The sequence below is a fragment of the Lichenostomus cassidix genome, unplaced genomic scaffold (genome assembly GCF_008360975.1).
Source record: "Lichenostomus cassidix isolate B80296 unplaced genomic scaffold, HeHo_3.0 HiC_scaffold_866, whole genome shotgun sequence".
NCBI lineage: Eukaryota > Metazoa > Chordata > Aves > Passeriformes > Meliphagidae > Lichenostomus > Lichenostomus cassidix.
In genome coordinates, this window is record NW_028147644.1 from 1 (window position 1) to 17,060 (window position 17,060).

The 17,060-nt window shown below is 44.2% G+C and overlaps 1 protein-coding gene across 1 annotated transcript; it reads left to right on the forward strand.

The window, feature by feature from the left end:
* The first annotated feature begins 2,573 nt into the window (after nucleotides 1-2,573).
* Nucleotides 2,574-11,280, forward strand: LOC146420990 (SAP domain-containing ribonucleoprotein-like). The gene is made up of 7 exons (XM_085047822.1): nucleotides 2,574-2,695; nucleotides 4,279-4,307; nucleotides 4,560-4,585; nucleotides 6,089-6,157; nucleotides 7,499-7,582; nucleotides 9,262-9,323; nucleotides 10,646-11,280. Exons 1-6 carry the CDS (start codon nucleotides 2,625-2,627, stop codon nucleotides 9,301-9,303), a joined length of 321 nt encoding a protein of 106 aa, XP_084903948.1. The 5' UTR covers nucleotides 2,574-2,624; the 3' UTR covers nucleotides 9,304-9,323; nucleotides 10,646-11,280.
* The last annotated feature ends 5,780 nt before the right edge of the window (nucleotides 11,281-17,060 follow it).

Sequence of the window (17,060 nt, forward strand, 5' to 3'; positions counted from 1 at the left end):
TTTTTCCCTCTTTTTTCCCTCTTTTTTCCCTCTTTTTTCCCTCTTTTTTCCCTCTTTTTTCCCTCTTTTTTCCCTCTTTTTTCCCTCTTTTTTCCCTCTTTTTTCCCTCTTTTTCTCTCAGTTTTTCCCTGTTTTTTTCCCACTTTTCCCTGTATTTTTTCCCTCTTTTTCTCTATTTTTCCCTGTTTTTTCTCTGCTTTTCTCCCTGTTTTTTTCCTATTTTTCCCTGTTTTTTCCTTGCTTCTTTCCCCCTTTTTTCCCAGTTTTTTCCCATTTTTTCTCCCATTTTTTCCCATTTTTTCCCATTTTTTTTCCCATTTTTTCTCTGTTTTTCCCCATTTCTGGCTCCCTTCCCACTCCACATTCCTTCCTCTCCCAACTCTGAGGTTCAACAACTTTCCTGGAGATTTTCCAGCAATTTCTGCTCCTCTGGAGCCACAAAAATCACCTTTTTTCCTGATTTTTTTGCCTTTCTGAGCTGATTTGGGACTAAAATTCACCTAAAATTCACTTGGAAATTTGGGAAAATAATTTTCCCAAAGAAATAAATAATCTGAGGGGAGAAAAAACGTGGAAAAAGTTCATTTTGGAGCAAAATAATTGGATTTTTCATTAAAAACTGGGAATTTTGAGGGTTTTTTCCAAGGTTTTTTCCCTTTCTGAGCTGATTTGGGACTAAAATTCACCTGGAAATTTGGGAAAATAATTATCCTAAAGAAATAAATAACCTGAGTGGAGAACAAAAATCATGGAAAAAGTTCCTTTTGGAGCAAAATTCTTGGATTTTTCATTAAAAACTGGGAATTTTGGGGATTTTTTCTAAGTTTTTTTCCATTTCTGAGCTGATTTGGGACTAAAATTCACCTGGAAATTTGGGAAAATAATTATCCTAAAGAAATAAATAACCTGGAGAACAAAAAATCATGGAAAAACTTTTTTTTGGAGCAAAATTCCTTGGATTTTTAATTAAAAACTGGGAATTTTGGGATTTTTTTTCCAAGTTTTTTCCATTTCTGAGCTGATTTGGGACTAAAAATCACCTAAAATTCACTTATAAATTTGGGAAAATAATTTTCCCAAAGAAATAAATAACCTGAGGGGAGAAAAAACATGGAAAAAGTTCATTTTGGAGCAAAATTCCTGGATTTTTCATTAAAAAATGGGAATTTTGGGGTTTTTTTCTAAGGTTTTCTCCATTTCTGAGCTGATTTGGGACTAAAAATCACCTAAAATTCACCTGGAATTTCTCAGGATTTTGGGAAAAAGATTTTCCCAAAGAAATGAATTTCCTGGGGAAAAAAAAAACTTGGAAAAAGTTCCTTTTGGAGCAAAATTCCTGGATTTTTAATGAAAAAAATGGGAATTTTGGGGATTTTTTCCAAGGTTTTTTCCCATTTCTGAGCTTTTCCTGCCTGAAATTCCCATGGAATTTTGGGAAAAAATGGGAAAAATTAGATTTTCCTCCTGGAATTTCTATGGAATATCAGAGTCAAAAAAAAAGAGGAAAAAATCAGGTTTTTTTCACCTGGAATTTCTATGAAATATCAGAGTAAAAAATGGGAAAAATGAGATTTTTTTTTTAACCTTAAATTTCTATGGAATTTCTGAGCAAAAAATGGGAAAAATTAATTTTTTCCACTTGGAATTTCTATGGAATTTCTCAGTCAAAAAATGTGGAAAAATGAGATTTTCCACTTGGAATTCCCATGGAATTTTAGGGGGAAAATGGGAAAAATGAGATTTTTTTCCCCCTGGAATTTCTATGGAATATCTGAGTAAAAAATGGGAAAAATTAGATTTTCCCACCTGGAATTCCCATGGAATATTTCTGAGTAAAAAATGGGAAAAATCCTCTTTTTTTCACTTGGAATTCTTCGGGAATTTCTGAATAAAAAATGGGAAAAACTAGTTTTTCTCACCTGGAATTCTTATGGAATATCTGAGTGAAAAAATGGGAAAAATGAGATTTTTTTCACTTGGAATTCCTATGGAATTTTGGGGGAAAATTACATTTTCTCACTTGGAATTCCTATGGAATATCTCAGAGTGAAAAATGGGAAAAATTAGGTTTTTCCACTTGGAATTCTTATAGAATTTCTGAGTGAAAAAATGGGAAAAATTAGGTTTTTCCACCTGGAATTTTCATGGAATATCTCAGACTAAAAAATGGGGAAAATGAGATTTTTTTCACCTGGAAATTCTATGGAATTTCTGAGTGAAAAATGTGGAAAAATTAGATTTTTCCCACTTGGAATTTCTATGGAATTTCTCACTAAAAAAATGTGGAAAAATGAGATTTTCCACTTGCAATTCCCATGGAATTTTAGGGAAAAATTAGATGTTTCCACTTGGAATTTTCATGGAATATCTCTGAGTAAAAAATGGGAAAAATTAGATTTTTCTCACTTGGAATTTCTATGGAATTTCTCACTAAAAAAATGTGGAAAAATGAGATTTTCCACTTGGAATTTTTATGGAATTTTAAGGAAAAATTTCCCTTTTCCTGCAAATTTTGCTGCTTTTATTCCCAATTTTTGCTCCAATCCCAATCCTGACATTCCCAACATTCCCAGAATTCCCAAAAATCCCCAAAAATTCCCATTTTTTCCCATTTTTCCCAGCGGATGCAGAAGAGAGCAGAAAGGTTCAATGTCCCTGTGAGTCTGGAGAGCAAGAAAGCTGCCAGAGCTGCTCGGTGAGCTGCAATTTGGGAATTTTTGGGAATTTTGGGGAATTCTGGGAGGTAAAAAATGGGATTTGGGAGGATTTTGGGGGATTTTTTGGGATTTTTTGGGGGGTTTTGTGGGATTTTATGGGGATTTTTTGGGATTTTTTTGGGGGTTTTTGGGGATTTTAGGGGATTTTTTAGGATTATTTGGGATTTTGGGGATTTTGGGAATTCTGGGAGGTAAAAAATGGGATTTGGGAGAATTTTGGGGGATTTTTTGGGGTTTTTTGGGGTTTTTTGGGGATTTTTGGGATTTTAGGTTTTGGGGTTTTTTAGGATTTTTTGGGGGTTTTTGTGGGATTTAATGGGATTTTTTTGGTGGGTTATTTGGGATTTTGGGGAATTTTGGGGATTCTGGGAGGTAAAAAATGGGATTTGGTGGAATTTTGGGGGATTTTATGGGATTTTATGGGGATTTTTTTGGGGGTTTTTTGGGGATTTTATGGAATTTTTTAGGATATTTTGGGTGGATTTTTTGGGGGTTTTGTGGGATTTTTTGGTGGATTATTTGGGATTTTGGGGAATTTGGGAAGGAATTCCTGCCTGGGATGGGAGAATGTTGGGAAAACAAAGATTTTTTGGGATTTTTTTAGGATTTTTTGGGAATATTTTGGGGGGGTTTTGGTGGATTTTATGGGATTTTTTTGGGATTTTTTTGGATTTCAGGAAGGAATTCCTGCCTGGGATGGAAGAATGTTGGGAAAAGGAAGATATTTTGGGATTTTTTTGGGGTTTTGGGGGATTTTTGGGCGATTTTCTGGTGGGTTTTATGGGATTTTTGGTGGATTTAATGGGATTTTGGGGAATTTTTGGGGGATTTTTTTGGATTTGAGGAAGGAATTCCTGCCTGGGATGGAAGAATATTGGGAAAATTAAGATTTTTTGGGATTTTTTAGGATTTTTTGGGGGGTTTTGAGGGATTTTTTGGGGAGTTTTGGGGGAATGCTGGGATTTTGGGAAGGAATTTCTTCCTGGCATTTGGGAATTCTGGGAAAATGAGGATTTGGTGGGAATTTTATGGGATTTTGTGAGAATTTTGGGGGATTTTTGGGGGATTTTTTGGGATTTTGGGAAGGAATTCCTTCCTGGGATGGAAGAATGTTGGGAAAATGAGGATTTTCTGGGATTTTTGGGGATTTTTTTTTTTGAATTTTTAGGGATTTTTTGGTGGATTTTGTGGGATTTTTTGGAATTTTCTGGGATTTTGGGAAGGAATTTCGTCCTGGGATTTGGGAATGCTGGGAAAATGAGGATTTTGGGAGAATTTTGTGGGATTTTTTAGGATTTTCTGGGATTTTGGGAAGGAATTCCTGCCTGGCTGCAATTCCCAGACTTTCCCACCTCCTTTGGGAAAACAAAATTTGGGATTTTCCTCAACTTGAGACGAAATTTTGGGGAAAATCCTTGAAATCCTTCAAATCCCAGCAGGAATTCCAAACCTTTTCCAGCCAAACCCAAAGCAGGAAAACCTCAGGAAGGAAAATTCCCAAAAATCCCCAAAAATTCCCCAAATTCCATCCCTAATTCCCAATTTTTTTTGCCTCCCACAGGTTTGGTTTGACCACAATTCCCACAAAAGGTGAGAAACAAATCCTGGAATTGAAAATTCCCAAAATTCCTGATTCCCTAGGATTGGAAATTCCCAATTTTCTCAGATTTTCCCATTTTTTAAAATTGGGATTTTGGGATTTTCCTGGAATTTTCTGCTCCAGGATTTGGGATTTGGGATGGAAAAAAATCCCAAAAATTGGGAATTTTCATCCTGGGGGGAAATTTGGGATTTTGGTGATTCCTGATGGGAATTTTTCCTGTTTTTTTTCTCTCCTTTCAGGACTTTCAGGAGATTCCAAACCCTCGGTAAGAAATCAGAATTTTGGGGGAATTTGGGGTGGAAAATCAACTGGAATTTTGGGAATAAAACTGGAAATTTTGGGATGAAGCAGGAACTGGAATTCTGGGAATTCTGATGACATTTTGGGAATTCAAATGGAGTTTTGGGTGGAAATTCTGATGGGATTTTGGGAATAAAACTGGAAATTTTGGGAGGGAAAAGGAACTGGAATTTCAGGATTTCAAATGGAATTTTGGGATGGAAAAAGAGGTGGAATTTTGGGGATTTTGGATGGAATTTTGGGATGAAACAAACAAATTTTGGGTGGGGAAAGGAGGTGGAATTTTAGGTGGAAATTCAGCTGGAATTTTGGGAATAAAACTGGAAATTTTGGGTTGGAAAAAGAACTAGAATTTTGGGAATTTTGGGTGGGAAAAGGTGAAATTTTGGGAATTCAAATGGAATTTTGGAAAGGAAAAGGAACTGGAATTTCAGGATTTCAGGTGGAATTTTGGGATAAAATAATTGGAATTTTGGGGATTCAGATGGAATTTTGGATGGAAATTCTGATGGAATTTTGGGAACAAAGCTGGAAATTTTGGGATGGAATAGGAACTACAAGTTTGGGAATTCAGGTGGAATTTTAGATGGGAAAAAGAGGTGAAATTTTGGGAATTTGGATGGAATTTTGGGATAAAAAACTGGAATTTTGGGTGGGAAAAGGAAGTGAAATTTTGGGACTAAAGCTGGAAATTTTGGCATGAAGCAGGAACTGGAATTTCAGGAATTCAGATGGAATTTTGGGATCACAGCTGGACTTTTGGGTGGGAATTCAGCTGGAATTTTGGGAATAAAACTGGAAATTTTGGGAGGGAAAAGGAACTGGAATTTCGGGAATTCTGATGGAATTTTAGGTGGGAAAAGGAGGTGAAATTTTGGGAATAAAAGTGGAAATTGAGGATGACGAAGAAGGAGGTGGAATTTTGGGAATTCAGCAGGAATTTTCCCTTTCCTGGAAATCCCTGGAATTCTCCCTGCTTGGTTTCTCTTCCAGCACCAGAAATTTGGGAATTTCATCCCAAAAAATCCCTGAGATTTTGGGATTCAGAGCTTTTTCTTTTTTTTTTTTTTTTTTTGGCATAAATCCTGTGGAAAACCAGCCTAACTTGGGAATTTTGGGGGAATTTTTTGGGAATTTTTAGGGAATTTTTTTGGATTTTTTGGGGAATTTTTTAGGAATTTTCCAGGAATTTTTCAGGGATATTTTGGGAATTTTTTGATCATTTTTTCGGGATTTTTTTTTTAAATTTTGGGGAATTTTGGGGGGATTTTTTGTGACTTTTTCAGGAAGTTTTTTTGGAATTTTTGGGATTTTTTTTTTAATTTTTCAGGAACTTTGGAGGAATTTTTTGGGAAATTTTAGGGAATTTTTCAGGAATTTTGTGGGAATTTCTCCCTTAGGAATTCAAGGATCCCAAATCTCCCCAAATCTCCCAAATTCCAACCCCAAATTCCCATTTTTTTCCCAGATAAACCTGGAGAAGCTGAAGGAAAGAGCTCAGAGGTTTGGCCTCAACGTCTCCTCTCTGTCCAAAAAGGTAACGAGGGGGAATTCTGGGAATTCCGGGAATTTTTGGGAATTTTTGGGGAATTTTTTTGGAATTTGGGGGAATTTTTTGGGAATTCTGGGAATTTTTGGGGAAAATTTGGGGAAATTTTGGGGAACTTTTGAGAATTTTTGGGGGAATTTTTTGGAATTTTTTGGGGAATTTTTGCAGAATTTTGGGGAATTTTGGGAATTTTTGGGAATTTTTGGGAATTTTTTTTGGATTTTGGGGAATTTTGGGAATTTTTTTGGGGATTTTTGAATTTTGGGAAATTTTCGGGAATTTTGGGAATTTTTTGGGGATTTGGGGGAATTTTTTTTTATTTTTGAGGGAATTCTTGGGGATTTTGGGGATTTTTGGGGTTTTTTGGGACTTTTGGAGGAAATTTTGGGGAATTTTTGGGAAATTTTGGGGGAATTTTTGAGGGATCTTTGGGGAATTTTTGGGGATTTTTTGCAGAGTTTTTGGGAATTTTTGGGGATTTTTTGGGGAATTTGGAATTTTTTGGGATTTTTGGGGAATTTTTGGGGAATTTTTGGGAATATTTTTGGAAATTTTTGGAAATTTTTGGGAATTTTTTTGAATTTTTGGAAATTTTTGGAATTTTTTTGAGAATTTTTGGGGATTTTTTTGAGAATTTTTGGGAATTTTTTTGGCAATTTTTTCGCAAATTTTTGGGGAATTTTTTGGAATTTTTTGGGAATTTTTGGGGATTTTTGGGGAATTTTTGGGGAATTTTGGGGAATTTTTTGGGAATTTTTGGGGAATTTTTGGGGAATTTTTGGGAATTTTTTGGGAATTTTTGGGGGAATTTTTGGGAATTTTTTGGGAATTTTTTGGGGATTTTTTTGGAATTTTTTGGGGATTTTTTGGGAATTTTTTGGGATTTTTTGGGGAATTTTTTGAGAATTTTTTGGGGATTTTTTGGGGGATTTTTTGAGAATTTTTTGGGGATTTTTGGGGGATTTTTAGAGAATTTTTGGGAATTTTTGGTGAATTTTTAGTGAATTTTTTTGGAATTTTTTGGGGAATTTTTTGGATTTTTTGGGAATTTTTGGGAATTTTTGGGGATTTTTTTGGGATTTTTTTGGAATTTTTTGGGAATTTTGGGGAATTTTTGGGGGATTTTGGGGAATTTTTTGGGAATTTTGGGGAATTTGGGGGAATTTTTGGGAAATTTTTGGGGAATTTTTGGGGAATTTTTGGGGAATTTTTGGGGAATTTTGGGGTAATTTTTTTAGTATTTTGTGGGATTTTTGTGGGATTTCGGGTAGGAATTCCCAGAATTCCCAGGATTCAATCCCAAAAATTCCCAAAATTCCCAAATTCCAGAGCGAGGAGGATGAGAAGCTGAAGAAGAGGAAGGAAAGGTTTGGAATTGTGACCTCAGGAGGTGCTGGGAGTGAGGATGCTGAGGTGGGGAATTGGGGATTTTGGGGAAATTCGGGAATTTTGAGGGGAATTTGGGATTTGGGGGGAAATTTCCATGGATTTGGGGATGGAAATTTGGCATTTGGGGTGGAAATTTGGGGATTTGAGTTGGAAATTTGGGATTTGGGGTGAAAATTTGGGAATTTGGATGGAAAACTTGGGGATTTTGGGGACAAATTCAGGAATTTTGGGGTGGAAAATTGGGATTTGGGATGGAAATTTGGGAATTTTGGGGGGAATTTTGGGATTTGGGGTGAAAGTTCAGGAATGTGGGATGGGAATTTGGGAATTTGGGGGGAAAATTTGGGATTTGGAATGGAAATTTGTGATTTAGGGTGGAAATTCGGGATTTGGGGTGAAAATTTGGGAATTTTGGATGAAATTTTGGGGGGAAATTCAGGAATTTTGGGGGGAAAATTTGGGATTTGAGGTGGAAAATTGGGATTTGGGATGGAAATTTGGGAATTTTGGGGAGACAATTCAGGAATTTTGGGGTGGAAAATCCTGGGATTTGGGGTGGAAATTTGGGAATTTGGGGTGGAAATTTGGGAACTTTGAGGGGAAATTTGGGGATTTTGGATGGGGTATTTGGGAATTTGGGGTGGAAAATTTTGGATTTGGGATAAATTTGGGGATTTGGGTGGAAATTTGGGGAATTTTGGGATGGAAATTTGGAAATTTTGGATGGAATTTTGGGGGGAAATTTGGGATTTGGGTGGAAAATTTGGGAATTTGGAATTGCTGGGGTTTTGGGCTTGGAAATCTTAGGATTTGGGAATGGAAATTCGTGGGATTTGGGGTGGAAATTCGGGAATTTTGGATGGGAAAATTGGGATTTAGGATGGGAATTCCCTGGGATTTAGGGTTTGGAATTCCTGGGATTTGGGGATGGAAAATCATGGAATTTGGGGATGGCAATTTCTGGCAATTTCTGGGATTTAGGCTGAGAAAATTTGGGATTTGAGGCTTGGAAATCTTGGGATTTGGGGTGGGAAATTGGGAATTTTGGATGGGAATTCCCTGGGATTTGGAGATGGAAATTTGTGGGATTTGGGGTGGAAAATCCTGGGATTTGGGAATGGGAATTCCTGGGGTTTGGGGGTGGAAATTTTGGGATTTTGGACTTGGAATTCCCAGGATTTGGGGTGGAAAATTCCCTGGGATTTTGGATGGGAAATTTGGGATTTGGGGATGGAAAATCCTGGAAGTTGGGGTGGAAATTCCTGGGATTTGGGTTGGGAATTCCCAGGAACTCCTCAACTCATCCCAAATCCTGGGGGAATTCCCAGGAATTTTGGGGTTATTTTTCCAGGAATTTTGGGGTTATTTTTGCAGGATTTTTTCCCTATTTTCCCATGGGTTTTGGGATTATTTTCCCAGGAATTTTTCCCTCTTTTCCCAGGAATTTTGGGGTGATTTTCCCAGGAATTTTTTGGTTATTTTCCCAGGAATTTTTGGGTTATTTTCCCAGGGATTTTTGGGTTATTTTCCCAGGGATTTTGGGGTTATTTTTCCAGGGATTTTGGGGTTATTTTGCCAGGAATTTTCCCCCATTTTTCCATGGATTTTGGGATTTTTTCCCAGGAATTTTGGGGTTATTTTCCAGGGATTTTCTGGGAATTCTCCCCATGGATTCATCCGGATTTTTCCCGTTTTTCCTGCAGGCAAAGAAGAGGAAAAGAGCAGAAAGGTTTGGGATTGTCTGAGGAGTTCCTGCAGATCTCAGGTCAGAATTCCCAAAATTCCCTTTTTTCCAGGGATTTTCCTGGGAATTTCTCCTCCTTGGATGATTTTGCTCCAAATTTATTTTTAATTTTATTAATTTTTCCCAAAATTTTTGGGGAAAAAGGAGCAACTTGGGAGGAAATTTTCCTGAAATTCAGGGGAACAATTCCCGAAATTAGGGTTTTTTTCCCAGGGATTTTGGGTTTATTTTTCCAGGGAATTTTGGGTCATTTTGGGGAAAAATCCATTGATTTTTTGGGGGGAAAATCCCTGGAATTTTTGGGGGGAAATCAGGGAAAAATCTGGGATTTTTTTTTTTTGGAGAACTGAGGGAAAGATCTGTGGGATTTTTGGGGAAATTGGGGAAAAATCTGGAATTTCTGGGGGGAAAAATCTGTGGAATTTTTGGGGAAAAATCATTAGAAGTTTTGGGGGGAAATTGGGGAAAATCCATGGAATTTTTGGAGGAAATCTGGGAAAAAAACATGGAATTTTTGGGGGGAAATCAGGGAAAAATCTGTGAAGTTTTTTGGGGAAAATCCCTGGAATTTTCTGGGAGGAAATCGGGAAAATCTGGAATTTCTGGGGGGGAAAATCAGTGAGAAATCCATGGAATTTTTGGGGAATTGGGGAAAAATCTGGAATTTTTGGTGAGAAATCCATGGAATTTTTGGGGGGAAATCGGGGAAAAAACTGGAATTTCTGAGGGAAAAAGTCCATGAGATTTTTGGGGGAAAATCAGTTGAAGTTTTTGGAGGAAATTGCGAAAAATCCATGGAATTTTTGGAGGAAATCAGGGGAAAATCTGGAATTTCTGGGGGAAAATCTGTGGAATATTTGGGGGAAAAATCAGTGAGAAATCCATGGAATTTTTTGGGGGGAATCAGAAAAAAAAATGTGGAATTTTTGGAGAAAAATCCATGGAATTTTTTGGGGAAAACTGGGGAAAATCCATGGAATTTTTGGGGGAAAAATCAGGGAAAAATCTGTGAAGTTTTTGGGGGAAAATTGGGGAAAAATCTGGAATTTTTGGGGGAAATCAGTAGAAGTTTAGGGGGGAAATTGGGGAAAATCCGTGGAATTTTTGGGGGGAAAATCAGGGAAAAATCGGTGAAGTTTTTGGGGAAGAATCCATGGAATTTTTTTTTGAGGAAATCAGGGAAAAAACATGGAATTTTTGGGGAAATCAGAGAAAAAAAAACATGGAATTTTTGGAGAAAAATCCATGGAATTTTTGGGGATAAATTGGGGGAAAATCTGGAATTTCTGGGGGGAAATCCCTGAGATTTTTGGGATTTTCCATGGATTTCTTTACCTTTCCAGGTGGGAATTCCCTGAATGAAGATTCCCAGGATTTGCCATTCCCAGCAGGAATCTCCTGGGGAGCCAAGAATTCCCAAAAATCCCCAAAATCCCAGAATTCTGCAGCCATTCTGGGCCAACAATTCCTATTTTTTCTTTTTTTTGGGAATTCTCCAAACTTCCCAGGAACTTCAGAAACTCCAGGAAATCCCTGGAATTCTCTTCCCATCCCTGAAATCCTCAGAAATCTGCAGAATCCGGATGGAAACAAAACAGTTTTCCCAGTTTTTTCCCATTTTTCCCAATTTTTTTCCCATTTTCCCTTTTTTTTTTTCAATTTTTTCAATTTTTTCCCAATTTTTTTTCAATTTTTCCCATTTTTTTCCCATTTGTTTCCCATTTTGTCCCTTTTTTTTTCCATTTTTCCCAATTATTTTGCAGTTTTTCCCTTTTTTTTTTTTCCATTTCTCCCAATTTTTTCCCCATTTTTCCCAAATTTTCCCATTTTTTTCCCACTTTTCCCACTTTTCCCACTTTCCCAGCCACTGAGGGATTTTTTATTCCCAATTTTTTCTATTTTCCCAGTTTTTTCCTTCCCTCCCTGGGAATTCCCAACTCCAGAATTCCCAATAAAATCTTCCTTTTTCCAAGGAAAACCTGCTGGTGTCATTGCTGTCCCCAAATGTCCCCAATGTCCCCAAATGTCCCCAATGTCCCCAGAGTCCCCAATGGCTCTGAGGCCCTGGTGGCTCCAAAGTCCCCAACTGCCCTGGTGGCTCTGATGTCCCCAGTGATGTCCCCAGTGTCACCAAATGTCCCCACTGTCCCTGGTGTCCTTGGTGGCTCTGATGTCCCCAATGGCTCTGAGGCCCTGGTGTTCCCAATGTCCCTGGTGTCCCCAGGCCAGCCCTGTGCTGTCCCTGCTGTCCCCAGTGGCTCTGATGTCCCCAATGGCTTTGGTGTCCCCCCTGTCCCTAGTGGCTCTGGTGGCCTCACTGTCCCTGATGTCCCCAGTGGCTGGTGGCTTTGATGTCCCCAGGCCAGCCCCACGCTGTCCCTGCTGTCCCCAACGGTTCTGCTGTCCCCAATAGCTCTGATGTCCCTACTGTCCCCACTGGCCCTGCTGGCCCTGATGTCCCTGGTGGCTCTGGTGGCTCCACTGTCCCCAGTGTCCTTGCTGTCCCCAGGCCAGCGCTGCACTGTCCCCGTTGGTGGCTCTGGTGTCCCTGATGTCCCCAGTGTGGGTGGCTCTGATGTCCCCATTGCCCCCACTGTCCCTGATGTCCCTGGTGGCTCTGAGGCTCTGGTGGCTCTGATGTCCCCAATGTCCCCGATGTCCCTGCTGTCCTCGTTGTCCCCAGGCCAGCCCCACGCTGTCCCCACTGGTGGCCCTGGTGTCGCTGATGTCCCTGGTGGCTCTGCTGTCCCCAGTGGCTCCAATGTCCCCTCTGGCCTCAATGGCTCTGGTGGCTGCAGTGTCCCTGGTGTCCCCAATGGCTCTGCTGTCCCCAGGCCAGTCCCACACTGTCCCCATGGGTGGCTCTGGTGGCTCTGATGTCCCCACTGTCCCTGCTGTCCCTGGTGGCTCTGATGGCTCTGATGTCCCCATTGGTGGCTCTGGTGTCCCCAATGTCCCTGCTGTCCCCAGTGCGGTGCCCCGGCTGCTGTCCCTGTCAGTGTCACTGTCTCTGTCCCCACACTGTCCCCATCACTGTCCCCATGCTGTCCCCACGCTGTCCCACTCTGTCCCCATCACTGTTCCCATCACTGTTCCCATCACTGTCCCCACAGTGTCCCCACAGTGTCCCCATAATGTCCCAACAGTGTCCCCAAACTGTCCCCACCATGTCCCCATCACTGTCCCCATTACTGTCCCCACAGTGTCCCCAAGGCCCCACATTGTGTCACTGAGGCCCAGAGCAGAGCTGGTGGCAGGAAGAGGAAACTGAGAGGAAAAGAACCCAAAAAATGGGGAAAAAAACCAAAAAAACCCAAAAAATAAAAAGAAAGAAAAATGAAAGAAAGAAAGAAAGAAAAAAAAAAGAAAAACAAAAATTTTTTAAAAAACCAAAACAAAAAAAACCAAAATGAAACGAAAACCCAAATAAAAAACAAACAAAACCAAACAGAAAACAAACAAAACATCCTAAAAAAAAGCCCAAAAACCAAATGAAAACAAAAAAGGAAAACAAAATTAAAAAACAAAAATCAAACAAAAAAACCCCTAAAAACGCAAAACAAATAAATCCCAACAAACAAGCAAAAAAAACCCCAAAAAGAGTGAAAAACAATAAAAAAACCCCAAGAAACCAAAAAATCCCCAAAAAACAAACAAAGAGAAAAAAGAAAAAAGAAAAAAGAAATTTTAAAAAGAAACCAAAAAACCCCAAAACCAAAAACCCAAACAAAAAAAAACCCAACCACCCAAAAACGAGCAGAAAACAAACAAAAAATCCCAAAAAACCCCAAAAAAACCCAAACAGAAAGAAAAAAACAAATTCCAAACTTCGTGACTCTCGGAGAATTTCTCTTTTCTCGAACTTTTAATATTTTTTGGGGGATTTTTAAAAAAATTTTTTCATTTTATATTTGTTTTTTTTTCGCTCTTCAAGTGCTGAGTTTGGCACCCCAAAGGACCCCAAATGTCCCCAAATGTCCCCAAAGGACCTCAGAGGAACCCAAAGGGACCCAAAGGACACCCAGAGACCCCAAAAGTCCCAAAAGGACCCCAAATGACCCCAAAAGGACCTCAAGGACCTCTTGGGACCCCAAATGTCCTGAAAGGACCCCAAATGACCCCCAGTGACACCAAAGGTCCCAAAAGAATCCCAAAGGACCTCAAAGACCTCCAGGGACCCCAAAGGACCCCAAGTGTCCCCAAATGTCCCAAAGGACCCAAAAGGATCCCAAAGGACCCCAAAGGAATCCAAGGACCCCAAAAGGACCCCAAGGGACCCCAAAGGACCCCAAAAGGACCCCAAGGGACCCCAAAGGAACCCAAAAGGACCCCAAATGTCCTCAAAGGACCCCAAAGACCTCCTGGCACCCCCAAAGATCCCCCAGGACCCTAAAGGACCCAAAGGAACCCAAAGGGACCCAAAGGACCTCAAAGACCCCAAAGGATCCCAAGGACCCCAAATGTCCCAAAAGGACCCCCAGGGACCCCAAAGGATCCCAAAGGACCTTAAAGGACTGCAAAGGAACCCAAAGGACCCCAAAAGGACCCCCAGGGACCCCAAAGGACCTCCTGGGACCGTAAAGGATCCCAAAGGATCCCAAAAGGAACCCAAAGGACTCCCAGGGACCCCTAAGGACCCTAAAGGAACCCTAAGGTCCCAAAAGGACTCCCAGGGACCCCAAAGGGCATCAAGGGAACCCAAAAAGACCCAAAAGGACTCCAAAGGACCTCCAGGGACCCCAAAGGATCCCAAATGTCCCCAAAGGACCCCAAAGGACCCCAAATGTCCCCAAAGGACCCCAAAGGACCCCAAAGGATCCCAAATGTCCCCAAAGGACCCCAAAGCCATGAGTTTTGGAGCAGCAAAGGAAGCGATCAGAGCTCAGCCTGGGGTGATTAGAGTCATTAGGGTAATTAGGGTCATTGGAGAGGGGAACCCTGAGACTGGGACCAGTTAGAGCCATGTACTGGGACCAGTTAGAGCTGGGAACTGGGACCAGTTAGAGCTGGGAAGTGGGACCAGTCAGAGCTGGGAACTGGGACCAGTTAGCTTTTGATACTGAGACCAGTTGGTGCTGGATACTGGAACCAGTTAGAACTGGGAACTGGGACCAGTTAGCTTTGGGCACTGGGACCAGTTAGACCTGGATGCTGGGACCAGTTAGAGCTGGGAACTGGGACCAGTTAACCTCGGGCACTGGGACCAGTTAACCTCGGGCACTGGGACCAGTTAGCTTTTGATACTGGGACCAGTTAGAGCTGGGAACTGGGACCAGTTAGCTTTTGATACTGGGATCAGTTAGCCTCGGGCACTGGGACGAGTTTGTACCAGATACTGGGACCAGTTAGCTTTTGATACTGGGACTAGTTAGTCTCAGGCACTGGGACCAGTTAGACCTGGATACTGGGATCAGTTGGCACTGGATACTGGGATCAGCTAGCCTCAGTATCGGGGTCTAACTGGTCCCAGTTCCCAGCACCAACTGGTCCCAGTTCCCAGCTCTGACTGGTCCCAGTTCCCAGCACCAACTGGTCCCAGTTCCCAGCTCTCCCCGCTGTCCCCTCAGTGTCACCCACCTGTCACAGCCCAGGCGGTTTTGGGGTGAAAACAGCGAGATTTGGAGTTCCTTGGCTCCCCAAGGGCTGCTCCGGGCAATTCCCAGTCCTTCCCAGTTTGTTCCCAGTTTGTTCCCAGTCCCTCCCAGTCCATCCCAGTCCTTCCCAGTCCGTTCTGGATCTTCCTCGCCCTTGGTGCTCCGGGAATGGACAAACCTTCCCGGAGACCTGCGGGGACATTGCTGGGGACATTGCTGGGGACACTGCTGGGGACACTGCTGGGGATACGGGGTGGCCCTGGGGACACTGGGGACATTGCTGGGGACATTGCTGGGGACACGGGGTGGCCCTGGGGACATTGCTGGGGACATTGCTGGGGACACGGGGTGGCCCTGGGGACCCCAAGGCACGGAGGGGCAGGACGGAAGGACCCTGAGGCCGAGCTGGGATTTGTGTCACCTGCTGTCACCTCCCCCGGCTTGGAGACTGCGGCCACCGCGGGGAGCGGCTGGTCACCACGAGGGGCTGGTGACACTCACGAGGGGTTGGTGACATTCACCACGAGGGACTGGTGGTCACCACGAGGGACTGGTGACATTCATGAGGGGCTGGTGACAGTCACGAGGGACTGGTGGCCACCACGAGAGGCTCATGGTCACCACCGTTTGGGGCTGCTGGGGGACCCTTTTCTGCTGCTGTCCCCGTTCCTGGGAAATCCCGGTTGTCCCCAACCCTGCCTGTCCCCAGCTCTGGCTGCTCCCATCCCGACCTGTCCCCAACCCCGTCTGTCCCCAGCCCTCCCTGTCCCCATCCCCTCGCTCAGCTCCCTCTGCCACCTCCGGGGCCACGGTGAGGTGACATCGTGTCGGGAGTGACATGGTGGCTGGGGTGACATCGTGTCGGGAGTGACATGGTGGCTGGGGTGACATCGTGTCGGGGGTGGCATCGTGGTGGGGGCGACATCGGGGCGGGAGCGACATCGTGTCGGGGGTGACATGGTGGCGGGGGTGACATCGGGTGACATCGGGTGACATCGGGTGACATCGGGTGACATCGGGTGACCCGGCCTGGCACGAGAGTCCCCTTAAGTGCTGCGGCGCCAGGAGAGGCTCGGGGGGCTCCGAGCAGCGCCGCCCCCTCCTCCCGGTGCCACCGGTGTCCCCAAGTGCCACCCGTGTCCCCAAGTGCCACCAGCGGGGCTGCGCGGAGCTTGGCGACAAGTGCTAAACATCCCGAGCGGCGTCCCTTAAGTGCTACGCGGGGCGAGGAGGTTCCGCGGGGATTGTCCCCAAGTGCCAGCCGGAGGATTGTCCCCAAGTGCCAGCCGGAGGATTGTCCCCAAGTGCCACCCGGAGAGCCGCGGGCAGCCGGTAAGTGCTGGGAGAGGGAGAGGGGACAGGGGACAGGGAGAGGGGACAGGGAGAGGGGAGAGGGAGAGGGGACAGGGGACAGGGGACAGGGGACAGGGGACAGGGGACAGGGAGAGGGGACAGCGGACAGGTGACAGGGGACAGGGACAGGGGACACGGGACAGGGGACAGGGGACAGGGGACAGGGGACAGGGACAGGGGACACGGGACAGGGGACAGGGGACAGGGAGAGGGGACAGCGGACAGGTGACAGGTGACAGGGGACAGGGGACAGGGGACAGGGGCTCGGGGTCTCTCCCCCGGAGCCGCTCGCGGCCCCTCGGCGGTTTCCTTCTCCCGTCAAACGACAATCCAAACCCCGAAGGTCAATGCGCGGAACGAGCGGAGCTGCAGCCGCCGAGCGCTCCGGTGTCGCCTCCCGGTGACTCCCGGCTGGCCGCGCCGCCCGAGCCCCCGGCCGAGCCCCGCGACCGTGCTGCGGGCAGAGCTTGTCCGGTGCCTCCGGCCGCTCCGGCCGCTCGGTCCGTCCTTGCCCGGGGCTCTCCGGGGCTCTCGGGCCGATCAGTCCGTCCTTGCCCGGGGCTCTCCAGGGCTCTCCGGGGCTCTCCGGTGTCCTCCAGGAGTCTCCGGGGCTGTCCGGGGCTCTCCGGCCACTCGGTCCATCCCTGCCCGGGGGTCTCTCCGGTGCTCTCCGGTGCTCTCCGGTGCTCCCCGGGGGTCTCTCCGGTGCCCTCCGGTGCTCCCGGGGTCTCTCCCGGCGGTCTCCGGGGCTCTCCGGGGGTCTCTCCGGTGCTCCCCGGTGCTCCCGGGGTTCTCGGTGCTCCCCGGTGCT

Coding starts and splice junctions, on each gene's coding strand:
- LOC146420990 (XM_085047822.1), top strand. CDS start 2,625: ATGCAGAAGAGAGCAGAAAGGTTCAATGTCCCTGTGAGTCTGGAGAGC. Junction 2,696..4,278: donor AAAGCTGCCAGAGCTGCTCG/GTGAGCTGCAAT, acceptor TGCCTCCCACAG/GTTTGGTTTGACCACAATTC. Junction 7,583..9,261: donor CTGGGAGTGAGGATGCTGAG/GTGGGGAATTGG, acceptor TTTTTCCTGCAG/GCAAAGAAGAGGAAAAGAGC.